The following is a 27,593-nucleotide window of genomic DNA, read 5'->3' as shown; positions in this document are numbered from 1 at the left end:
CTTAAAAATGTAAACAAAGAGAAGTTGTCAATTAACAGCTTCGCTTTGTTTACTTGCAAACCTGTAATTTGAAAAATGCTGATTAGGGATTTAAGCATTATTAATAAAAAGTCGTCTTTATTGTATTGATATAATCGCCAACCACTATATCTTTAATATTGACGGGGATAGTATAAGTAATTAAAAAAATTTTATTTTATCTAATAAATGAAATCTGGACCAAGGTACTACTAAACACTCACGACAAGCTCAAATTTTTCAAATCCTTAGATTGTCGAACTATGAATATTATTAGCCTAAATTTTAGAAAATCAGATTGAAAAATTTGGGGGAAATGTTTAGTTCCTTTCCTATTTTCTCCCTCAATTTCGAATGTACGAAAATAGTGTACAGTGATAACCAGAAAACTGAAGAATAGGAAGACGCTATCAAAGCAAATAGCTTTAACGGTAACTTCTTCTAAAGTGAAATGGGTCTGTTGACACTGCGCAATAACTCCCCGGGATATCGAAGAGGAGTTAAATTAATCCGTAGGTTTGAATGAGATGTAGATCAATGCTTGATACCAAGATTCACAACAAAAAACGGTCTGAATTCTGATTTTTTAAACCTTGGAAATCTTTGTTTTCAAAAGGTATGTTAAATGTAACATTCTCATAAAAGAAATGGAAAATTTTAAATGAACAAATTAAAATAAACTCTTTTTCTTCTTGAGGACTCCAGAGATTAATATGCAATGGTTACGAGAATAATTTTATCTATATCAGGCCATTTAAAAATGCCTAACTCTAAAAAAGCATTAATGCGTATACTAGAATATGAATCATATATGAATTTAGTTTAATAGAAAGGAATTGAGTTTTTGCCAAAAAATCAAATTGTCTAACCACGATGTCTAACTTTGAAATATCAAAAGTCTACGATATTGGGTTGCAAAGATGTACGGATTAGAAAATCAGAGTTTGTGGTAAAACTCAGTTCCTTCCTACATTTCTCTTCAATCGGTCCTGATATAAAATGACAATTTTTTTTAGTTTGTAGGAAAGTCATGCCATTTTTGGAAATAAAAAAACTTTTTATTGAAATTTGAACTTATGAGAACGAAAAATAATTTATGAAAAATTTGAAGATTCCAGAAAAGATGAAAGTGAGAAAAAGCGTGATATATTTAATTTAGCATAGATTTAAATCTTATAGTTTTACAGTATTTATAACAGAAATTCTTAAAATGTTATGTTCACCAAAAGTGAAAAGATCTTAGATATATTATTACGAATATCAGAATTTTACAAACATTACAATTTAATTTTCATTCCAAAATCCTATTTTCTGAAGTCATTCTACTAATCTTATATTTTTTAAAGAACATTATTAAAAAATCTAAAAATTTCTCTGTAAAGTTTACTTGTCTTGTTTCAACAAATAAAACTCAAAATGAGAAAATGTTCGAATTTGAAAGAATGAACTATGTCGCGAAGCGAGAACATCAGAATTATAAAATGTGTATGTGTAATCGCCTTATTGTTTGTTTTCGGCGGTTTAATAGTCCATTTTGTTAGACAACATGGAGACTTTATTGTGGCTCAAGCAAAGATACGAATTTACCATAGTGGAGAGGATTATGAAGCAGTTGCAACCATCATAATGGAAACCTCAGAAAATCAAGAAGAAACTGAACCAGATTTGTCACATTTAGAGATCCCAGATGGCGCTGAATTTCCAGATTTCGGTATTACAAATTTGTGGAGCAAAATTTGGTTTACAGTTGAGAAACCGTATCTAAAATTGCCAGAACTTTCCGAAGTTGAGATACCAGAACTTCCTGAAGTTGAGATACCAGAACTTCCTGAAGTTGAGATGCCAGAAATGCCACAAGTCAAGTTCCCATCAAAGAAGATTGACTTTGGACTCCTACTAGACTCTATCCTTTCAGAATCACCGATAATAAAATGGATTATCCAGCCAATCACGAAATTTTTCCTCTACATTCTAGAAATCGATGTATGGGGACCAATTAGAGATGTGATCCACCAAAGCCAATATATAATCCATGGATTTCTTGAGGGCATCAGAATTAATCTTTGCAAGTTTTTGAAAGGACTCCGTCTCATGGTAGATCAATTTGAGTATTGGATAAACTGCAACCTGTCTAAAACTCCCCCTTATTTTTGTGGAACCACATTTCTACAAAGTGTTCTCATTGGACTCGAAAACATGAAGAAAGAGGCTGAAAAAGAGGCTGAAATTATGGGGTCTGTGGATTCTTGCAGTCAGGTAGCTTTTGTGTATTACTTCATTTTTAAAAAAATAACTTGACATAGTTCAAATTTTTATCGTATTTATGCGCAAAAGCCGTGACGCGTGGAAAGGAACTGATTGCTCAAAGTAAACTTTGATTTTCTAATCCCCAAATCTTTGGAACCTGATGGTGTAACCATTTGATATTTCAAACCTTGACTATTTGATTTAGAAAATTTCTTTAGTTAAAGCAAACTTTGGGGCGAGTAATCATGGTCCTAAGACATCATTTCGAATGAAGAAGATGTCCACGATTTGTCTGAAAAGATTGGTATTTTCATTGCGGTTTCTGTATATCTGTATTCTGTATATCTGTGCGCGAACTAGATTAACTACGATTTCTTTTAAATTATTGTGTAAATAAAAGAGTACCATTGTAAATCGGGCATGGTCCTATTTAAAATGAAAAGTAATTTGAAATCACAACTCCAGTTCCTTTCTTACAACTATTTAAAATACGAGTTTCAAGTTTGAATATGATAATTGAGACGTGTTCTTGTTTGAAACTTTCTTTTGTAATTATCTAGGATGTTGCCTTGGTCTTCATCAGGGACGTGGTTCTCTCTCTTCTAGTGGTTCTATTTTCTTGGAGCATTTATATCTTCATGGCTTGGTTGGATTCCGGGGTAGAGAGTTTGCCAGCCTTGTCCGATGATAATCGTCCCAATGTGAAAATCTCAGTTAAAGTTTTGCAAGATGATTAGAATTATTGTGGACTTCATAGACAATTTTAGAAATATAAATTTTAATGGTTCTAATTCTTTATTTTTCTTTTGAGTCTTTTATATATGTCTGTATAATTTAAAATTGACAAGTAGATAGTTACGATAGAACCCGTAACAAATAATCTAGTAACCGGAGTAACTGATAACTCGCATCAAACTCTATAATGTTCTATTCACTATGTATCCTTATATCCTTGCAACCTGACGTTGGAAACATTTTATATTTCAAACTTCGACTATTTGATGCTAGTAATCTATTCCTTATATGTTAATTTGAGTTTAAAATTTTAAAATAATTGTTCTATCTCGATCTTGGACATATTTATTATATATTTTATTTTACAGTTTTCAAGAATTGGTTTGAACAAGGTTACATATAAATATTCAAGCACTATTTTGAACACAGAAAAACGTTATATATAAATTTTGGTTTTTAGTTTTCCACTTCTCTGACTTCAGTATAGTTTTCCTTACAGGGTGATGATATAGAAACCAGGATTATACAATTAGAATTTTTTTCTCACTTTTTCACAGGTTTAAATAATACATATACGTCATAATTAGTTTAGAATTATTACAAATAAATATTGTGACGTTTTACAAACAGGGAAACCCTGCGACAACATTCATAAGTTTCGTATGAACACCTTTAAAAAAAGCATTTATGAATTCTATACTGTTTTAAAGGAATTTTCTACAATAAAATCCCTTAAAGGTCGTGTTTAGATATTTTAAAGAATTCCTTTCCATTAGATATCTATATATAAATTTGGCTTGTCTGTCTGTCTGTTTGTCTGTTTGTTTGTATCCAATAAACGTCAAAACGGCTGAACCGATCGGGCCCAAATTTTTTGTGGGACCTCTAGGGACCCCAGGGAAGGTTTATGAATGATTGAAATTTTAAATATTTGTCTCCATCAAAATTCGAACTTCATTAAATTTTAAAAAATTTTGAAAATCCACGAAATTTTTTGTGAAAATCCGCGAATTATTTTTGTTTTGTTTTATGATGTACACCGAGAGAACATGTTCACAATTAATTTAGAAGATGGGCGCGAAGCGCCCTATAAGGCTAGTATAAATAAAAAGGAGAGAGAGTTTAAATTATTTATTCACTAAGTTGAAAGTAGAACCTGTCCGGGACTTAACTTTTCATTGGAAATCTAATTTCTCGGAAAATATCAGTTGTTCCACAAGATAGTCTTCAATCAAGCTAGAGCTAGGAAAACAGATTTTACACTTAAACCAGTGTAGTTGTTTTGTTTTAATACAGAGAGAACATTAAGTTATAAATAAGATTTGTATGACTACAATCAACAGGGAAATTCACTTAATATTTTTTTACACTTAAACCAGTGTAGTTGTTTTTTTAAATACAGAGAGAACATTAAGTTATAAATAAGATTTGTATGACTATACTCGACAAGGAAATTCACTTAATATTTTTTTAAATAAAAAAATATCCCCTGGGAAGGTTTATATCAAAGTTTATAATCACTGGTATACACTATACAAGAATACGGCATTGATTTTCAGTTATCTTTTAAACGTTTAAGTTGTGCAAAAAATCTGAGAATATTATCGTATTCTAAATGCTAAGGTAAGATATAAGGCCAAACAAAAAACTAAATGGTTAAATGATGCATAATGCAAAAAATCTAATTTATAGAGAATACAATTTTGAAAAATAGTTATTCTATCTCAGACAGTCTGTGACCCTCTTTAAAGAGTAAAAATTGGTTTTTTTTTAAATGTCCAATTTTTTATTAGAAAACATACCTGGAAGAATAAGCAGAATCCAACCCACTGATAATACTTGACGTGTTTCTTATCCCTCTCATCCCTTGTTTTATCTACTCCAGGGTGTGGGACATCAACTCCAACCCGCTTCCAATGAGCGGAGCTGAGTGTGTAGGTCGGATGAATCCAACAGTACGTGTTCAACACTTCTTTCGGTATTTCTTTAGTATGTACACACATGATGGGTGAACCTATGTATTGGCGGGTTGTCACTATAAAAGTAAAAGCTAGAAGCACCATCACTGTAATCCTATAGTGCAATCTGAACACACTCCCATCTGTGTGAAATCTACTAACTTTTACCAAGCTCTTTAACCCTAGGAATAAATGTAACATACTGCCGGACCCTGATGATCCAACCATGCAGCCCTGTACTCCTGGTGTTTAGGTTCAGATTAGTTAATAACAAATATCTCCGGGTCTAACCCTATCTTCGGAATTGGTGAGTAACCACCTACACCTGGAGCTAAGAGTCTCCTCTCTCCCAACGCTTTCTTTACATATTTGTATCACTTAAAAACTCCAGGTTTATTGAGTTCTAAAGAGAAGTTTTATATTCATGTTCCCGAGTTATAGCACAACTAGTTGCTCTCAACCCCTGGTAAACTGATGGCACAGGTTCGGTTCACTAGTTTCCATTCTCTCCGGGTTCCCCTGATTGACTCCCGGTGTTTCAGGTTGATGGTTCTCTAGTGTGTCTCCTGGCAGGATCAGCTGGTTCGGTCATCTTGTATTTATCCTGTTACCACCCACCATCCATACATCTCACCAATAAAGTTGTGACTGTAGGACAGGCACTACCCGGCCAGGCCACCCAATGGCCTTCAATCGATGCATTGATCGAGCGGCCTCTAGAAGAGAGAGGATTGTACGGTGGGAGTAGAGAGTGTCCTCTGTGGGTTCTCCATATCCCGACCCCGTACACTAAACAGCCTCCAAGGAAGGCCTCGCTATGGCGGCTTATTTCATTGTATTCTTGAGTCAGGAGAACCTTTCACATCTTACCTTAACAATATGCCTTCTATTGTTTACTAATNTAATCCCTCCATATCCTGATCCCTACTCAATCCATCCATATCCTGATCCCTACTCAATCCATCCCTATCCCGATTCCTACTCAATCCATTCCTATCCTAATCCCTACTCAATCCATCCCTTCCCTGATCCCTACTCAATCCATTCCTATCCTGATCCCTACTCAATCCATTCCTATCCTGATCCCTACTTAATCCATCCCTATCCTGATTTCTACTCAATTCATCCATATCCTGATTCTTACTTAATCCATCCATATCCTGATCCCTACTCAATCCATCCATATCCTGATCCCTACTCAATCCATTCCTATCCTGATCCCTACTCGATCCATCCCTATCCTGAGCCCTACTCAATCCATCCCTATCCTGATTTCTACTCAATCCATCCATATCCTGATTCCTACTTAATCCATCCATATCCTCATCCCTACTCAATCCATCCCTATCCTGATCCCTACTCAATCCATCCCTATCCTGATCCATACTCAATCCATCCCTATCCTGATCCTTCCTCTTTCCACCCCTTCCCTGATCCATACTCTGTATACATGCCTTCTCTGGTTCATATACGCTATCCATTCCTACTCTGACTCCTATACGCTATCCATCCCTACTCTGACTCCTATAAGCTGTCCATCCGACCTCTGATTCCTATACGCTATCCATCAATACTCTGATTCATATACGCTATCCATCTCTACTCTGACTCCTATACGCTATCCATCCCTACTCTGATTCATATACGCTATCCATCCCTACTCTGAATCCTATACGCTATCCATCCCTACTCTGATTCATATACGCTAGCCATCCCTACTCTGACTCCTATATGCTATCCATCCTACTCTGATTCCTATACGCTATCCATCAATACTCTGATTCCTATACGCTATCCATCAATACTCTGATTCATATACGCTATCCATCCCTACTCTGATTCATATAATCTATCCATCCCTACTCTGACTCCTATACGCTATCCATCCCTACTCTGATTCATATACGCTATCCATCCCTACTCTGACTCCTATATGCTATCCATCCTACTCTGACTCCTATACGCTATCCATCCTACTCTGACTCCTATATGCTATCCATCCTACTCTGACTCCTATACGCTTTCCATTCCTACTATTTCTTCCCTACTGTGATTTCTGTGCTCCAGATAGTGAGCTTCTCTCTATAATTTTAGAATTCATCAATGTGTTTTTAGCCCTTGTATATGTATATATATCTGCCTAACAAACTATTTTTTATTCATTTATTTATTCACTTTGATTCTAATAATCCATCCCATATTTGTTAACCTGAACATACCTAGATATATTACGTTTTACATTGTCTTTAAATGCGCTTATCATTAACTACAAAAAACTTGAAAGGGGATTAACCTAGCCTAAATACTGTAAATACGTCAAACCATGCATTGTGATTAGCTTAACTACTTAACTACGCCTATATATATATATATATCCGTGTAAATTTTGTAACTATATCAAACTTAATCTGTAATGTTAACTGAGCTGAAGTTTAGCTGAGTTTTCAGCTCTGGTAACATAGAATTCAAATATAGTTAGTTGGAATAGACTCCGCTTTGATTACAGTAAGAGAGTAATTATTTCTTTGTTAGTGAACAAGAAGCGTCCTGAATCACTCTCTACTGAAAGGTAAAACTCGATTGAGAATTTATAGTTTACGAGCTTGTGTCCGTGCTGACATTGATAATTAAGAGTTGTACCTGGATTGATACGGGTCTGCAAGCAGTTTTAGGAGTAATGCATTTACTCCACCAATACTCTATCCATCCCTACTCTGGCTTACTCAATCTAACTATTATTCCTACTCAATATATCATTACCCTGATCCCTACTTTCTGTTATTAAATGCAAAGCAGTTTCTGTGTATATGTGTCACGTACATATGCAAATATGAATATAACACCGTAAAACGTATTATAAATTTATAGACAATACAATATCATAATTATATCTCATTTAGAACATTTTACCAAGTAAGATATCTATAATTTTCCGCTTCTGTGATTGTCCCGAAAGGTCCTAATTTTCCATGTTTATCACTCATATATAATATTTAATAAATTACGCAGGAATTCATTAGACTTCATTACAACTTGCTAAAATTCACTTCATTTCTATAAAAAAATTCTTAAAAATAAAATCTTTAATCTGTTGCTTCTGAACCAGATAACTTTGTGTTTTATTATTTAAATTTCTAGAAATGTATTTTATTTCAAATCCCTCGAATTGTTAGAAATGTGTCAATAATTGAATTTAAGGATTTCCTGAAATACCTGGGAAGTGGAGACATGAATATTAAGTGTTCAGTGAAAAAGTACAAAAACAAGAGATACGAAGGAATTGAGTCTTTGCTACAAACTCAAATTTTCTAATCCCTATAGTTTGACAACCTGATGGTGCAAACCTTTAGTATTTCAAACTTAGTTTATTTGAGCTAACAGAATTCATAGTTTGAAATATCTAAGGTCTGTGACATTGAGTTTGAAAGATTTAGGGATGAGAAAACCAGAGTTTGTGGCAAAGACTCATGATTCCTTTGACTGTAAAATATCCAACATTAAGGATACAGAAATAATTTTCTGTGCCTATAGATATTTCTAACTTTTAACAAACAAAGAATAAAGAAAAACATAAGTATGTGTCTTTAATTCACTAAAACATGATAATTCTGAAATACATTTTATTCCGATCCAATGGTGGCTTCACTACATAAAGATATTGATCAGAATATCATCCAGTATTTGAGGGTTGCCAGACCCAAGCATCCGTTTCCGATCAGTCCAATCGTAGTACCATAGTGAACCTAGTAGAATAATACAGAAATATTTTAAATATTACAGATTTTTTAAAACTTAACAACATTTCACTTTTTAAAAAAGAGAAGTATTCTAAATTATTTTAATTTATGCGAAGAACAGTATTCGTAACAGTTCAATAGATTATCCTATTCGTAAACAATACTCAAATTGTGTATAAAAAATGCAACGTCATAAGTTTNACGAATAAATTTGTAAATTGTTAAAAACGAAGATGCGATCATTTCATTAATATTTTCCCATTTTCTTTAATATCTTAACTGTTTATGTCCAGCCTGTAATATAGTTTGTTGTTTATATAAATGTATTCCTGGTCTATAGATTAAGTACAATGTTATCCCTGGACGGAATAGATCTATGCTTCTCCGGAAAGTCTCCTAATGTATTCTCTACTGGATACGGTTTGATGATAGATAGGATAGTCTTAGTTTACAGTTTACACATCAGTACATAATACTATACCAATACATCTAACCCAACATATTATACGTACATTTAACATTATATACATCTAAGATTATAAATATTGCAGAGAATTAAACTTAAGTATTATATGATACCCCTCTCGAATAGAAAAGACTAAGATAAAAGTTTCAACTAACTGATTTGACTATTTGTTCAGAATTAATATTCTTAAATATCATTAGGTTGCAAAGATTTACTGATAAGAAAAATGGATTTGTGGAGAGCAGTTCCTATTTGATACACATAGAGTTATAGAACTTTGAATTAAAGAAATTGAGTCTTTGACACAAATTGAAACTTTTTAATTTCTATATCTTTGCAACCTAATGGTGTAAAACATGGATATTTTACACAGTTTATTTGATCTAACATAATTCAGAGTTTAGAATATCATACGGTCTACGACATTGGATTACCAAGATATAAGAATTGTAAAATTAGATTTTGTGACAAAGACTCAATTCCTTTGAAAAATATATGTAAGAATTTCCGTTTTTATCACTCATATGTAATATCTATGACTGTTTCAATGAAAATTTTAGCCGAAAAAGCGAAAAGCAAAAAAAAAACAATTTGTGAACCAGTTAATAATTTTTTTTCAGATTCTACAATTTATTTCGCGTTATCGATGTTGTTTTTTGGCTCGAAAATCTGATTTAATCTTTATCATTTTTATCAGCCCGACTCGGCTCAAAAAAAATATGTAAACAAAAATATCTTGCATGTTAATAAAATGTACACAACACGTACACATATTATTCAGATTGAATGTATGTTATCATAAATAACATTAACAATGGTGAATATATGATATGTTTAATGTTTATACACAAGTGGAGTATTGACCTTCCCCTTCTTGGCGGCTATTATTGTAAGATAAGATAGGGAATAACATAAAAACGATGTTACCCCTCCCTCTCCTAGCTAAATCGTCAATATAAAAACGATATTTTTTTACCTTTTCCCAGATCATAGCAGTAATAGATTCAGAGACCCAGTGTCCTACACGAGAAACTTTAGGATGGGTCAGCACATACAACCAGCTCAGCACACCCCCGGACAAGAACCCGCCTGATCAAATCATAAATTTATCAAACTACAATTAACAAACGTAACGATAAATACATAAATATTTAAAACTAATCCTATTTAATCAATGATAAATGTTTACCTGCTAAAATTCCGGCGTAAATAAAAGATTTGCTGGCAAAATTCACACGTGGTTTCTTTTCCTTATTCTTCTTCATGATTCCGCCGAATTCTGTTTTGGAGGATTTTTATTTTGAATTGGCGGATTTTTGAAATTGAGAATAAATTAAACCTAGTCTAGATTATTTATAAAATGGAGTAAAGACGAACGTAAACAAAATGAAAACCTTTTGATAAAAAAGTGTTTCAAGTTAGATAGGCGATAGGCCTGTTGAAATTTTATCTTATAGTTTATGAGACCAAAGTACACGTTAACGTTATACTTTAAGGCATAAAGAAAATATTAATGCGAATTACACTGAATACATATAACACACTTCATTATTGTGCATTAAAACTCAACAGAATTTTTCCATGAATGTTATATCCTGTATGATATAAAAGAGATATTTAGAAATTAAAGTTCATTTTCCGTCCGTAAATTTCGTAATCAGTATACCCTGAACTTCAGATTTTACAAGTCAGGTAGATTTTAGGCAGGAACTGGCTTTTACAGGGCTCACACTCCATCAAAACATTGTGCTAGGATTTGGATTGGATTCAACAGTCTTAGTGCTTAGCCCAGATAAACAGGACTAAATCTACAGTATTTTCTTTAAACCAGGGAGGAAGGAATATCAGGTATCAGTTTTCCTGAGAAAGATACATACACTCATAATTTGATGTTCTTCAAATATGGTGGTTGATTTTCTTAGTATTCAAACCTTAGTTTGGAGCAAAGAATAATATTAGGGTCACAGCTTAGGACCTTTTCAGTTACAAGCTTTTTAAAGCAAACATTATTATCTTTTTTAAAGAATTCCGCCTAACTAGTCTTCGAGCAAACCGAACAGTTTATACTTTAAAAGAGTTCCTGAGTAGACATCTTTTTTATATCAGTTTCAATTCAGTTTCATTATCTAAAAATTGAATAGAAAAAATATTATTCATAAAATTCGGGGAATTTTTTAAAATGATAAACCTATAAAAAGTATACACAAAGGAATTGAGTCTTTGCCACAAACTCTGCTTTTCTAAACCCTATATCTTTGGATTCCAATGTCGTAGACCTTAAATATTTCAAGCTATGAATTCTGTTAGATCAAATAATATAAGTTTGAAATATCAAAGATTTACGACATTGGGTTCCAAAGANTTAATGTATAAGATGATAGAAGATAAATGAATAAGATAATAAAAGATAAATGTATAAGAAAATTGAAGATAAATGTATAAAAGCATAGAAGATAAATGAATAAGAGAATAGAAGATAAATGTATAAGAAAATATAAGATTAATATATAAGAGAATAGACGATAAATGTATACGAGCATAGAAGATAAATGTATAAAAGAATATAAGAGAAAAGTATAAGAGAATAGAAGATAAATGTATTAGAGAATAGAAGATTTATGTATAAGAGAATAGAAGATAAATGTATAAGAGAATAGAAGATTAATGTATAAGAGAATAGAAGATTAATGTGTAAGAGAATAGAAGATTAATGTAAAAGAGAATAGAAGATAAATGTACAAGAGAATAGAAGATTAATGTATAATGAAGATTAAAGTATAAGAGAATATAAGATAAATGTATAAGAGAATAGAAGATTAATGTATAAGAAGATTAATGTAAAAGAGAATAGAAGATAAATGTACAAGAGAATAGAAGATTAATGTATAATGAAGATTAAAGTATAAGAGAATATAAGATAAATGTATAAGAGAATAGAAGATTAATGTATAAGAGAATTATAGAAGATAAATGTATAAGAGAATAGAAGATTAATGTATAAGAGAATAGAAGATTAATGTGTAAGAGAATAGAAGATAAATGTATAAAAGAATATAAGAGAAAAGTATAAGAGAATATAAGATAAATGTATAAGAGAATAGAAGATTAATGTATAAGAGAATTATCGAAGATAAATGTATAAAAGAATATAAGAGAAAAGTATAAGAGAATAGAAGATAAATGTATAAGAGAATATGAAGATTAATGTATAAGAGAATAGAAGATAAATGTATAAACAATAGAAGATAAATGTATAAGAGAATAGAAGATAAATGTATAAAACAATAGAAGATAAATGTATAAAACAATAGAAGATAAATGTATAAGGGAATAGAAGATTAATGTATATGAGAAAAGAAGAGAATAAGAAGATAAATGTATAAAAGAATAGAAGATAAATGTGTAAGAGTACATAAAAACTTGAAAAAGCTATAACTCAATGTTTAATGTTTGATAAGGTTCTAAACTCCAGGGTTTGTTTACATTAAATGTGTCATCTAGAGCTTTGTTTACATTTGCCTTAATCTCTGATCCATCAATCCGGCCTCAAGCTTAAACCTAGAGAATTCAAACTTTTTCATCTAATTTCCAGATGAACAAAACTCTGCGAGAGAAGTTTAACTATTCCCTGATTTAAGAAAAACATCAAAAACCTGGAAACAAGTATTCTGAAATATTTAGATTTAAAAGCGCTACAGAGAGTTTTTCATCAACTTAAAGAGACTGTTGGCGTAATTACAAGAGACCATACATTTATAGCTTTAGATGCCCGATTCACAACGGCACCCTGTAGCTCTTAATCGGATTAAAAGTGTTAAATTAGGGCAATTTTGTTCGTTTTTTCTGCTGCATAAGTCAACAGTAAATTTTTAAAGATAATCATAAATAAATATTATCATTTTTTTGCTTGAAAAACAAGGATTTTTATAATTTTTACATAGACAAATGTTTAAAGGGTGTTTTGCTTCTCTAAAAATGACGGGTCACTTGAAAGCTCAGCGGGTATAGATGTTAAATGTAAATATCTAAACACAATTTTAATAAACGGCGAGGGATAATTTTAATTCAATATCTTTAAATCATAACGGATAAAATGTATTTAATTTTTGTCATTAATTTTTAGCAATGTATTAACATATATATATACTTTGCTTGTCTGTTTGTTTGTATCCAATAAACGTCAAAAACTTTGTGTGGGACCTGACAAGACCCCAGGGAAGGTTTATGGAGGATCAACATTTTAAAAATTAGCCTCCAACAAAATTCGATTTTCATTAAATTTAAATAGCCTAGAAATTGGTTTTATATAATCCGCAACCTTTGTGTTGATTTGTTTTATAATGTACAATGTATACAAAGAGAAAATGTTTACAATTGAAAGGGAAGATGCCTTGAAAGCCCAGTACAATATATGAGCATAAACTTTTTTAAGAATAACACTTTTTAGCCAATTTTCTGTATTTTAACTTGCATAGAGAACTTTATGTTCATAAAAAATGGTGGGGGTCATTTAAAATAATTTTTTTTCTGATTTATTTTTTGATCTCAAATAAACTTGAATTTTTTGTATTACATATATAAATTTAAAGTTGTCTAAAAATCCAATATAAATTTTTAGAGTTAGACCATATGTTTTAAAGCTCAAAAGACTTTCTTTGTCTAATTTATTTTGATACGTTTACCCTTGAATACCTCAATTCCAGTGCTTTTTGGAACATCCTTTTTAAAGCAGAACCCTTTGTCATTTATCAACTCTATAATTAAATCAAAGATAATCGTTTCTCTAAAGTGACTTGAGGACTTTGCCTCAAAGATATTTATGAGAATCAAACATTTGAAAAACGACGCGGTATCTTCCATATTTGTATCGAAATAGAAGGTCTTAGAAATTACAATAGAGTCACCTCTAAATTCCAATTTTATTTCGGACTATACTATTTCAGACAGAATCAAGATGTTTGATGTGTTCGGGTCTGTCAAAGGCCTCATCAAACTAGACGAAATATGCATCGATAATAATATATTCAGGCTTCACTATAAGGTTGGTTTAACACTTTTATCACTGTTAGTATAAAACTAATCATATATAGTATTGAGTTTCGTTACTTTCGTCAAGTTTCGTGCTCATTTTTCAGTGACAATTTTAGTAAATTCTAGTCGCAATTTTAGTTAATTCTAGTCGCAATTTTAGTTAATTCTAGTCGCAATTTTAGTTAATTCTAGTCGCAATTTTAGTTAATTCTAGTCGCAATTTTAGTTAATTCTAGTCGCAATTTTAGTTAATTCTAGTCGCAATTTTAGTTAATTCTAGTCGCAATTTTAGTTAATTCTAGTCGCAATTTTAGTTAATTCTAGTCGCAATTTTAGTTAATTCTAGTCGCAATTTTAGTTAATTCTAGTCGCAATTTTAGTTAATTCTAGTCGCAATTTTAGTTAATTCTAGTCGCAATTTTAGTTAATTCTAGTCGCAATTTTAGTTAATTCTAGTCGCAATTTTAGTTAATTCTAGTCGCAATTTTAGTTAATTCTAGTCGCAATTTTAGTTAATTCTAGTCGCAATTGTAGTTAATTCTAGTCGCAATTTTAGTTAATTCTAGTCGCAATTTTAGTTAATTCTGTCGCAATTTTAGTTAATTCTAGTCGCAATTTTAGTTATTTCTAGTCGCAATTTTAATTAATTCTAGTCGCAATTGTAGTTAATTCTAGTCGCAATTGTAGTTAATTCTAGTCGCAATTGTAGTTAATTCTTTTAGTAAATTCTAGTCGCAATTTTGGTTAAATCTAGTCGCAATTTTATTTAATTCTAGTCGCAATTTTTACCGCATTTTGACCAACATTGTAAAGTTTTCGATACAAAATTTGCCTTTTTTCTATGAAGACGATAAAATTGTGTACAACTACAAAATATTACTTAACCTCAAACAAATTAATTTTTTTATAAAGAGCAGCGAATTATAAGTAATTTTGAGTGCGTGTACTGTGAAGGAGTACAAGAAGTTAGTTCTAAAAAATCATACATTTTCCATAAATTCAGATGTTTGAATATTAATAAAACTATATTTATTCATATTTATACTTAAGTACTAAACATATATTTACATTAACTCGTTTTAAGCATTCCTAATCTTTATTAATTTCTTATCTTCTTCTTTAATAACTGGCATGTTTTAAATCTTTGTATTTTAACTGAAATTTGGAAGGATCAAAGAAAATTGATAATTTTAAAATTTTATTAATTTTTTTTGGCTAAATAAAGTTGAATAAAATTTTAATAACCCACCAAATGTACAAAAAAGATGGTCAAGAAAAAGCCATTTAATTTCGAAATAGAAAAATCGTTGAATATAAAAATGCTTGTGTTTAGGCAACATTTATAGTGTTGGTGACAGCTAGCCTGCTGGTCACCTCTAAGCAGTATATAGGGGATCCTATTGACTGTATTGTCGAGGAGATTCCACAGAATGTGATGGATACCTACTGCTGGATACATTCAACCTACAGTATATCAGATAAGGTGATAATCAGCAAGTAACTAGTTGAAAGAAAGTTTCGCGGCATTTGATAGCAGATCCCAATCGGAAAAAATAAATTAATTTACTAGTAACCNTAAAGTACTGGGAAATCAAATCATGAAATTTCTAAATAAGTTTAAACTTCTCCATGAGCACAAGTGAATTTTTCATTAACAAGTTTTTGAAAATTATAAACGATAAAATCCGTTAATTTTAAAATTGTAAAAAAAATAACGGAAAAATAGAAAAGAAGGAACAGATGTGCTATAAAATAATGGCGACTTTCGTAAATTTTTCTGCTAAAAATTGTATAAAACTTACAGAAAATAAAAGATACATTTTTATAATTGTATGTTTAGTTCTTAGCTAAGAACCAACAGATTTCTGAAAATTTGGTCTTGTGAGCCGTAAATATACTGAACCATCTTTAGGTTGATGGGAAGATAGGGACAGATGTAGCGCATGCTGGAGTAGCTCCTCCTCCTGGAGATGGGAGTGGTAGAAAGTATCATAAATACTATCAATGGGTTTGTTTTACTCTGTTCTTCCAAGCTGTTCTCTTCTATGCACCTAGGTTAGTACTCTGTTCTCTTCTATGCACCTAGGTTAGTACTCTGTTCTCTTCTATGCACCTAGGTTAGTACTCTGTTCTCTTCTATGCACCTAGGTTAGTACTCTGTTCTCTTCTATGCACCTAGGTTAGTACTAGAAAATTATCACATTTATTGTCGTGTTTAATCCAAAATGAACCAAACCCTTTCTAAACTCAAGCACGAATATGTACAGCTAACTTGATTCTTATTGGCCAGACTCGTCGCAGATCCAACCAATTAGGAGTTAGTTAACGCCAGCCAAAAAGTTGATGAATATCTAATAAAAGTTTTAGGAATATCTAAAAAGTTTTTATAAGAAAATCTAACAAACATTAATGTTTTACGGGGACATATCAAAATACGCTCTTGGAAGTTAATTTCCCCAGCAAATGTGTTTCTAGAAATCATTTTTAGCGCATTCATATCTGCAAGGTGAAAAACTGCTAAGATTTAACATTTAATTCTAACATCTCATATTATGAAAAAAAAAGTATTTGGAAAATTTAAACAGATATTTTAGATTACATGGTTTTGAGTAAAAAATTGTCAAATGACATATTTTATTGGAAATATTAGTCTTAAATCGATATTTTGTGTAAATCCTGAGTTTATGGGAATATCTGAGTAAGTGATGATGGTAAGAAATTGTTTATATAGTAAAGCCTGTTATGGTATATATTAAATATCAAGAGATGTGGGTTTGTCTGTTCTAAGAAACTGTGTGTTTGTATCTTCAGATGCAATATATCTATATTATAAATCACTAGCCTGGAAACCCAGCTTTGCATAGGATGATCATAGTTACTCCCGCCGTTTATCCGAAATCGGACGATTTTACCGGTAAAAAAAATTTTCGCTATTAAAGTGGACCCACTCAGCTTAGAATCTCAAAACCAAACAAAGAACATTCCAGTGGTTCTCCCGATTTCCCTAATCAAAATTTGAGGCAATTCGGTCCAAGGGTTCCTCAGTTATGATCGGACAAACAAACATTTAGACAGAAAAACAGTGATTACAACTTTATATATATATAGATACCAATAGGACAAGAAGATTCTCATAGCTATTAAAGGGATTGTAATAAAGGGATTGTATTAAAGGGACTGTATTAAAGGGACTGTATTAAAGGGACTGTATTAAAGGTACTGTATTAAAGACTGTATTAAAGACTGTATTAAAGGGACTGTATTAAAGATTTTGTGAACGTAATACCAATTAATCCTCCATTAGATTCTGAATACATAAAATAAAATTCAAAGAACCCAGAGTTGAAAATTTTTACATCATTTATTATTGATAAACTCTCACGAAAATATCTATCAGCATGTTGCCAAATACTCCCTTTAAGCCGCCTAGTTTTTAAATCCATGTCTGGAATCTAGATCTCTATATTATTTTTGAATGAAGATGATTAAAACATGAAGTATGAACTATTTCAATTCAAACCTATCAATGTTAAAATTCAATAAAATTTAAATTAAAAACAATAATTTTAGCTTTACCTACAGGATAAACAGGTAAATTTACATTTTCCTAAATTAATAATTGAAATAATTTTATTAACTTTTAACTAACTTGCTTTCCCTTAAACAGAAAATATATATGCATTAAAATTCCAAGAAAATCCATGAAATTATTCAATAATTGAATAAAGATCAAAGAATTGTCCTTGTAGTTGGGAGAATAGTCTGAACATCATACTTGACTTTTATAATCCTTTATCTTTGCAACCTGGGACCAAATCTACTCAACTGTAGAGTTTGCTGCAACTACTCACCGCCGCCGGTTAAAATCCTGAAAATCACCGATTCAAATCCTTAAGAATATTTAACTTTGAATACGTGATTCAGAATTTGAACTGGCGGTAAGTAATTTAGCGAACTCTCTCAAATTTCTTAATTCGGAATTATGTCCCTGATGCTAGTCGTTTTGGTTTGATTTTCAAAATTTGCAATATCTATGTAATTAAAAAAAATGTCAAAAACTATCAAAAAATGATCCTAAAATGATCATAAAATGATCTTTATAACGCGTTTGTTTCATGCATATATCTTTTGTCAGGGTCATATTGACATATTGTGTATATAAAATATACAAAAATATGATAAAAATATATAAAATTTGACATATTTTGGTTTGTGTTTTTGCATATATTTTCTTTCAGGGTCAAATTTGACCCCGAAAGAAAATAAATGCAAAAACACAACCAAAAAAACAAACTGAATACACATCACTTATTACAGGTATCTTTGGAAATCCTGGGAGGCTGGAAAATTGAAAATGCTTGTTCAAGGTAACCTCCCCCCCTTGTATTGACCTCTCCCTTGTATTTGACATCCCTCTTGTATTTGACCTTGCCCTTGTATTTGACCTCCCTCTTGTATTTGACCTCCCCCTTGTATTTGACCTCGCCCTTGTATTTGATAGGAAGACCGTAAGAAGATCCTTGTCGACTACTTTACAACAAATAGGCATAATCACCAGTTCTACGCTTATAGGTAAACTGAAAGAGTTAATTTCAGTGACATTTTACACTTATTGGGATTTGCAACGATACCCTTTAAACTTTTGTTTCAGCAAAAAAAGATGAAACCATTCTCGTTTTCTATGTAAACACGTGATTTTTTTTTAATCTTGGGTTCTCACTATAGTTTCAGTAGAAGTAAATATTTCCTTTCACTGATAGCGCCGATTGAAGAATTCATAACTAATTGGATAATGAGATAGAAAGATAGATGTTACCGCCATACTATTTCTGTTGGTTCAGAATATACAATAAACACATGACTGAACCCTGATTGGATCAGGCGCTAATGGACTCAGCATACAGGAGTGAATTCTATATCGTTTGTGACTATAGCGGATTTTTTGCAGCGGGGACACCGACACAGAACCTATAGTTTACTGAATTCAAGATAGAAAAAAACGACGATATTTCCCTCCGTTGATAGGGTACGGTTTGTAATTATGAAGCTTATAGTTTATTTATATAGTTCACTTATTTCTAAAGTTTTAACGATTTAAAGATTTCAAATCAATGGTTTACATTACATGAATATTACTCCTTTAAATAAAAAAATATGACACCTATCGGATTGAAAAGGAATTTTTCACTCAAACTCTGATTTTCTAACTCCTATATCTTTTTAACCCAATGTTGTATACCTTTGTCATTTCAAACTATGAATTTTGATAGATCAAATAGTCTAAGTTTGAAATATCAAAGAAACACATCATCAGAATGCAAAGATACAGGGACGAGAAAATTTGAATTTGTGGCAAAAAATCAATTTCTTTATGAAACTTTTCTCTATTTCCGAATCTGAATTCAACAATTGTATTTCATATTTTCTGATTTAAAGGGATTATTCTCTTATTTTAATATAGTTAGAAGGTACCAGTCAAAACAAATATTCGAATTTTACTTTTCTTATGCCATTGATCTTTATTAGTGTTTTAGAGGATAACAGGAAATAATCACTATTCGATATACCTATCTTACTCATGCCGGTCAGAACATTTGTGTGGAGTATATCGTTAATCTTGAATGCTTCATCACAATATCCGATGTGGCCACTTTTTGAGGATAAATGTTTTATCCCTCAATTAAAGTTATCCTATGCAGAGAATTAAAAAATACATAATATTTAGATGAATGGTTGATCTCTAGATTCGTATCACAAAAGTTCTGACTTTCACCAATTAGACAAATGTTCTCCCAAACAAAGCCATAAAACTAAGCAGAGATGGGTTTCATGGCGTTTAAGGAAGGAAACCGCGACCAAAACCCTTTGCTGACAAGGAAAACCAACTTAATAAGAAACTTGGCAAAGTATGCAGGGAAGGTTTGCCCAAAATCTATGGCTTAATTTTCTAAGCGAAGTTGGTCAAGTTCTTAATAGTTGGAGAAGGGTTTTCAAAATTGTTTAATTTGCAATTTAGTGTAATAATTGTCTGAATAATTTTACTGCATTCCGATTCATAGTTTAACAATGCCTGATAAGAAAATTATCAAACCGTGTCATTGATTTAAATATCTAGAGGCTAAAACTTTTGATTGAGAATGCGCTAAGCCACATTGACTTGATATTCACACAACAACCTTTCAGATTGAAGACATGAGATAATTAATTCCTTTTCTTTTGTAACAATATGTAGTACTAGCTGAATTACCCAGTGTTGCCCACGCTACATATTTATCTTGCCGTTTACCCGCGCTTGACATTATATAATGATTTTGCGATGATGTAAGCTTTCTTCTGAATTCAATTCGACATTCTTTAGGTACAATAATAAAAGTATCTGATCAATACTAATTAAAACCTCTATTTGAAGAGTAGTATGTCCGATTCTCCTCGGTACCTTGAGAAGTTTTGTCTTCTCAAGAATAAATGAAATTTCCCTGATTTCTCTTTGGTTGTTTTCAATAATGGTTTCTCTTGAAATGTGGGTTGCGGATTTCTTGCTCCAGAAACAAACGACGACATCACACACATTATAATAAGATAAATGTTTGAAGTGCAGTTACTGTACTTTTTAAATCTTAAACACTCCCTTTTATCTTTACAATACCGTAACTGGAAGTTTTTGATTGGGGGGGGGGGGGGCAAAACACACTTTTATTACCTTCAATGTATGGCCTTGAATCTTTAAATTAATTTAATCTTTTAGATTCTTCTTCTGTGAGTTCCTGAACTTTGTGAACGTGTTGGGTCAGATCTACTTCATGGACGTGTTCTTGGGCGGAGAGTTTACAACCTACGGAAGTGATGTTGTGAGAATGTCGGAGCTAGAACCAGGACAGAGGACGGATCCTATGGCCAGAGTCTTCCCAAAGGTAGAGTTTATAAAAAGTCGTCTTCAATCCGCGTGGCATTTACATGTTGATCATGCTTTATCCACGACTACTTAATGATGGGAATTGTTTTGAGACATTTACGAATTTTCACGTTTACAGTGCCCCTCAAAAATGTGAAATATTGCTTTTTTATCACAAGTTAAAATTATATTCTCGATAAGTTTATTTTCAATACAATTATGTGAATTTTTTGCTCTGATCATCAGATATTAACCAAAATAATTTTTTAAAACGAAAAGATTTTGAAATAAGATTTACATCTTAGATTCTTGTGGAACATCTGAAACTTTAAAAATCTTAAAAATTTTAAATGCTTAAAAATAGCCAGCTCAGTACACCGACAACTTATTTAAAAGTTTCAAACTGGAATTTAATACAGTTAAAACTAATCTTGTAAACAAATATAAACCAATTTAAAACAAAAAGTTTTAAAAGTATTTAAATTTTTTTACAAAATTTATAATAAGACAAAAGACAAACTTTTAATTTCGTACGATTGGATGAAAAAATGCTTAATTTTCTAGATAAAAAAGATTCAGACTTTAAAACTCTACTTTGCACAAAAAGAGTAATTTTGAACAATTCCTGAAACAAATGACGCCGAAAATTGGGATGTTTGCAATACATTGTTGATAACAAAGTTTCTGATGAATTTATGACATCTTTATAATTTTATAGAATAATAGGGTGAATATTTTCTTAAAAATTAGTGTTCCACAGAAATTAGAATATAAATAAGTTTGCAGAGAATTTTTCGAGAAACAGTCGCAGTTACTCCTTTCCTGCAACCCCCCTCCCCTCTCCCCATGGTGAATCTATTATACTAAAAAATGTCACCTTATTACTTTTATCAGATTTTTGAAAGATTTATAACTTGAAAATCAAGATTCAAGATTAAAAGATTAGGGTTTAAAATGGCAATTTTTTATTACATAAAACCATAAAAATTGTGTTTTTTGTTTTTAAATCTTTAATTCTAATTTAATTTCTTAAATAAAGCTTGATATATCTTATATCAATACAAACTTTTTATAATCCCTATATCTTTGCAACCTGATGGTGTAAATCTTTGATTTTAAAACTTAGACTGATGGATCTTACAGAATTTATAGTTAGCAAGATCTACTACATCACAGGTAGCAAAGTTAAAGGGATTAGAAAAATTAGAATTTCAGTTCCAATTTGTTCAGATGACCAAATGCGAGTTCCATAAGTTCGGTTCCTCTGGAACAGTCCAGAAGTTTGATGCGCTCTGCGTGTTGCCGCTAAATGTTATAAACGAGAAAATCTACGTCTTCCTCTGGTTCTGGTTTATCTGTGTCACTCTTATCACAGGAATCCAGGTAGAAATATTTATTTCTAAATCTTAATTCGGAAAATTACAAATTACAAATTCCCAAGCGATCAGATCAAATGAATCAAGCAAGATGAATTTTTCTTTTACTTTTTTCTTGAAACCAATTCTGCCACTTTAATTGCAAATCTTTGAAAGCAAAAAGATTGTCTTGTCTTCTACAAGATGTACAGGGTGTCTCAATAAACATGAGAAATGGGAGACGACTTGAAAGTCGTCTTTGATTTCTGATATTTAATGCATAACTAAGAAAGTATAAAAACGAGGCTGTATGTCTGACGAGCTTTTCATAAAGTGGTCTGTATAGTATATAGACCTTTCTTGTGTCTTAAAAATTGACGAAGAGATATTAGATATGTAGACAATTTTGATGTAGTAAATAAATTGAAATTTTGCCATTTTTAAGATACAAAAATGGTAGACCACATTTTGAAAATCTCAAGACCAGGCGTTTTCGAAATTAGATGTTAAAGCTGGAATACTGCAATAATTGTGTTCATGAAAAAATGCCGCATGGATCGAAGACCATATAAAAGTCATCACTGAACTCCCATGTTTATTGGAGCAACCTGTACATTGTTCAGCAAAAAAAATTGGGCGAACTGGCAAAAAAGGTTTTACTCTCACAGGTAGAAAAACTCGGGTTTGGAAATTAATTTCGATATATTTTATATCCTCTTCAGTCCTACAGAAAATGACCAAAATTATTACAAATTAAAAATAAAGATGATGTAACAAATAACTTTCTAGAAATTTACAAAAAAAAGTAAGCAAATAAGGAGAGGGTTTTTTTGAAGTGAAATAAAAAAATGAAAAGCGTAAGAATTATGGTCAACCTTAAAGAATGGTGGTATTGTCAAAACTGAAAGAATTGTTCATTGAATTAAGGGTTGGGGGACGGGGGCTGGAAAGGGTTAGGAGAATAGGTTGACCGACACAGATACGAAAATACGAGTTTTAAGTTTGTGGGGGAGGGGGCAATGTATGTTTATTTTTTTTATGTTCATTCATATTAGTTTCATAACATTCAAGTTTTATGTTTAATATTTATCCTATTTCAAAATTCTACAGCTCGATTAAACTGCGCGAAATTTTATATCATATCTTATATATATTCTTCTATCTTATATCTTATCTTATATATATTCTTCTATCTTATATCTTATCTTATATATATTCTTCTATATCATCCTTTTTAAAAATTTCCAAATCTTTGCCTGTTTCCATAACTTTCCATAACTTAATTATTCCCAAGCTCTTTTTTTTAATTGCACTTAAATGAACATAGTTAAAGTAATGGGCAAAAGCTTGATAAGCTTAATAAATCGTCAAAGATTTTCTGACTATTAAAAAGCACCACAAAAAACCTGAAATTTCAAAACACTGCACTGTACACATTTTTTAAAAAACTATCCAAATTTTTATCCTTGGAGAAAGTACATTATGGAAAATACGGTTTTTTATTTTCGTATATTTCTTCTTTCAGGGTTAGTGCAAATATTTAGAGTAAAAAATTTGAAATTTGTGAAACTTCTTAGATTTGATGTTGAACCTTTTAAAATTAAAACTTGAAAGTTTAAAAAACCAAACCAAGCCAATCTCCACCTGGAGGTTGTGTATTTACAAATCTATATTTCAGGTCTTCTACAGAATTATTATCATCTTCAGCGGTAAGATGAGAGAAATGCTTCTAAAAGCCAGATCTAGGCTTACTCCTGCCTACCAGGTACTGTCAGACCCAGAATATAATGGAATTGGAAGATGACGCGTTATTTTACCCCCATGCGAAGATGGCAATGTCCGATTTACAACGGTACTCTTGAAACCTTTATCTAAAAAAATGTGGAAGATATTGTCGTTTTTAAACCTTGAAGTGTTAATTTTTAAAAATTTCACCATTGCTTTTTTATAAGCCAATGCGCTAGTCACTTTTGCAGTGAAACCGCAAATGAAATAAACCGAATAAAGAAACTAAATGGATATCTTTTAATATCCACATAAAACACCATTGCAAATCGGGCATTGACATCTTTGCATAGAGGGTCACTTTTAACAACGCTCACAGTTCCTTTAAACAATCTAAATAATTATTAAAATGATAATCTAGATATCTTATAATAGTAATCTGAATGATTTGGCAAAGAGAGAAACATATATTTACATCTATGAGGAGTTACCTGTTCCGTCAGTCGTCTCTAAGGATCCATTCTATGCGTATAAAGCCTATTACTATACAATGTATACAATATACTTGCGTTGGGAAATGTTAAAGTTTACTGTGTAGTACCAATGCAATTGTAAACAAAATAAATTAGACTGTGAGGAAAACTTTGCATTGGCAATATGTTCAATGTTAAATAACCGTCCAAAAATATAAAAAAATCAAAAAATTTCGGTTGAACGTTAAGCTATAGGCGAATGTCGTGAAAATAACTTTTCAAATATTCTACTTTTAATGAAATCAGCCAGTCAATAGCGCATATAGCAAAATTATTCTCATGTACAGCGCCGGGCCAATGCGCATTTAGTAGAGCGTCTCAGTACCCTGATTGAGTATTAGTCTAGAAATTATTTATTGTTGGTGTGTGGAGTCCAACATTAGTAATTGTATCTTTGGTCACGGCCTGGTCTCACCAGTAACCATACGGTTTCTTTAATTAGAATTTAGTCACATTTTGGTTTATAATTCACCAATCTTACATAGTTGTATTTTTATACTTTTTTATTTAAAACACATCAACGGAAAAATAAGCATAAAGTTGAAGTTTAGTTAGTCAAATTGGGATCGAAAGTGAGAGTTTGCTGATGCGAATTCATTGTGTGTTTTCAGATTGAGAGTATATGCCAAAAGTTCCGTGTGGGAGACTGGTTCCTCCTCTACCAGCTTGGAAAGAATATTGATCCTCTGATCTTCAAGGAATTCCTCCATGATCTAAACCACAGGCAGGACAGCAAGGAGTACTCGTAACCAATGCAACCAAACCTCTAGTCGTATCTTTATCTTTAAAAAAGAGTGCTTTAAGTTTTGAGAGATGGTTCAGGATTCGTTCCAAATCCTCTTTTAAAATTCATAAAAGGCCCTTTTTCGCTTACTCTTTGCTACAATTCTCTTAATTTATATTTGCTAGTCCACATACCGACTCTTTTCAAAAACTTGCCAAGTCTTTTAGGAGGATATTGGACTTTATCAAAATATATAATTAGAATTCATTTAGGAGTTCAATTCTAGAATATGACTCCTTTTAACTATATATCAAGGAGTTCAATTTTAGGATAGCCTGTAAACCATGATATTCAAGTGTTAGTTCTAGAATAGGACTCCTTTTATCCATATATTTAGGAGTTCAATTCTAGAATAGAACTCCATTTTTACCATATATAATTAGGAATTCAATTCTAGAATAGGAATCCTTTTAACTATATTTGAAGAAGTTCAATTTTAGAGTAGGACTCCTTTTAAACATATATAATTAGGAGTTCAATTCTAGAATAGGACTCCTTTTATCCATATATTTAGGAGTTTGATTCTAGAGTAGGACTCCTTTTATCCATATATTTAGGAGTTCAATTCTAGAACAGGACTCCTTTTAACCATATATTTAGGAGTTCAATTCTAGAATAGGATTCCTTTCAACCATATAATTAGGAGTTCAATTCTAGAATAGGACTCCTTTTAACCATATAATTAGGAGTTATATTTTCGAATAGCACTCTTTTTTATCTATATATAATTAGGAGTTTAACTCTAGAATAGGACTCCTTTTACCCATATATTTAGGAGTTTAATTCTAGAGTAGGACTCCTGTTAACCATATATAATTAGGAATTCAATTCTAGAATAGGACTTTTTTTACACATATATAATTAGGAGTTTAATTCTAGAGTAGGACTCCTTTTAACCATATATATTTAGGAGTTCAGTTCTAGAATAGGACTCCTTTTATCCATATATTTAGGTCAGTTCTTGAATGCATTTATCATGGTTATTTAACACATTAAATTCTTAATCATCAAAGTTTAAAAGATGAAAGATTTCTGTACTTACTCTTAGCTATATTATTTAAAGCTTTAATAACTAACAAATCCAAATTTAAATCCTGAAAATCATGGATATATTTAAACCTATCTTATGACCAATTAATGTATCGTATGATTCTCAATAAATCTATTTTTTCATGACATTCTTTTAAACTATTTCTTTAATTAATGTACAAAATAATATTTACCCTGTTTGTCTGTTAGTCTGCATGTGTGTGTCCCAAATTTGATGCGACAACTTTAGTAACCCCCTGGAAGGCTAATCAGAATTTTCTAAAAATCTCGATTTCTTAAAAAGGAATTGAGTTTTTGTCACAAACTCAAATTTTCTAATCCCTTTATCTTTGCAAACTGATGGTGTAGACTTTTGATATTTCAACATTTTAGCAAAAATTAGTATCATTAGTATCATGCAGACAATTTACATTGTCAAGAAGATATTTTAAAGTTCTTCATTAGTTTTATAAGGAAAACTTAGTTTTTAGGCGAAGCTGGGTTCCCAAGCTATCTTAGGTGCACTTGATGTTGTCAAAAACAAATAATTTTACCAGATGCACTTTCCATGTTAATTGGACTATAGACCTGAGATAGTGGGTATTATAACAGTTGCCTTCCTTCCCCACAGTTTTACGGGTCATACTGTAGATATACTGCCGCATGAAAACATATAGTTATTATATATTCTTCTATCTTATATCTTATCTTATATATATTCTTCTATCTTATATCTTATCTTATATACATTCTTCTATCTTATATCTTATCTTAAATATATTCTTCTATCTTATATCTTATCTTATATATATTCTTCTATCGTATATCTTATCTTCTATATATTCTTCTTTCTTATATCTCATCTTATATATATTCTTCTATCTTATATCTTATCTTCTATATATTCTTCTATCATATATCTTATCTTCTATATATTCTTCTTTCTTATATCTTATCTTCTATATATGCTTCTATCTTATATCTTATCTTATATATATTCTTCTATCTTATCTTATATATATTCTTCTATCTTATATCTTATCTTATATATATTCTTCTATCTTATATCTTATCTTATATATA

The 27,593-nt window shown here is 31.2% G+C and overlaps 2 protein-coding genes across 3 annotated transcripts in view; one reads left to right on the top strand and one right to left on the bottom strand.

The window, feature by feature from the left end:
* The window catches only part of LOC111699168 (innexin shaking-B), a 47,082-nt gene extending 41,427 nt beyond the window's left edge, over positions 1–5,655 (bottom strand). Inside the window, exon 1 of one of the 2 annotated variants that reach the window (XM_023469768.1) lies at positions 4,803–5,655. In XM_023469768.1, the coding sequence (XP_023325536.1) occupies positions 4,803–5,186 (384 nt within the window). In that variant the 5' untranslated portion in view covers positions 5,187–5,655. The remainder of the gene's footprint in view (positions 1–4,802) is intronic. The other variant, XM_023469767.1, reaches the window with a different exon arrangement.
* Positions 5,656–10,894: 5,239 nt separating this feature from the next.
* LOC111699184 (innexin inx2-like) lies at positions 10,895–26,659 on the top strand. The gene is given in 10 exon segments (XM_023469787.1): positions 10,895–11,009; positions 14,105–14,202; positions 15,526–15,675; positions 16,105–16,247; positions 18,510–18,577; positions 18,674–18,764; positions 20,938–21,103; positions 22,315–22,467; positions 24,118–24,204; positions 25,309–26,659. Coding segments are annotated over 9 exon segments (1,083 nt in total). The 5' UTR covers positions 10,895–11,009; positions 14,105–14,115; the 3' UTR covers positions 25,447–26,659.
* Positions 26,660–27,593: the final 934 nt, after the last annotated feature.

This window comes from Eurytemora carolleeae, unplaced genomic scaffold (assembly GCF_000591075.1).
Source record: "Eurytemora carolleeae unplaced genomic scaffold, Eaff_2.0 scaffold30, whole genome shotgun sequence".
Lineage (NCBI taxonomy): Eukaryota > Metazoa > Arthropoda > Copepoda > Calanoida > Temoridae > Eurytemora > Eurytemora carolleeae.
This window is presented reverse-complemented; position numbering and strand designations above follow the sequence as displayed.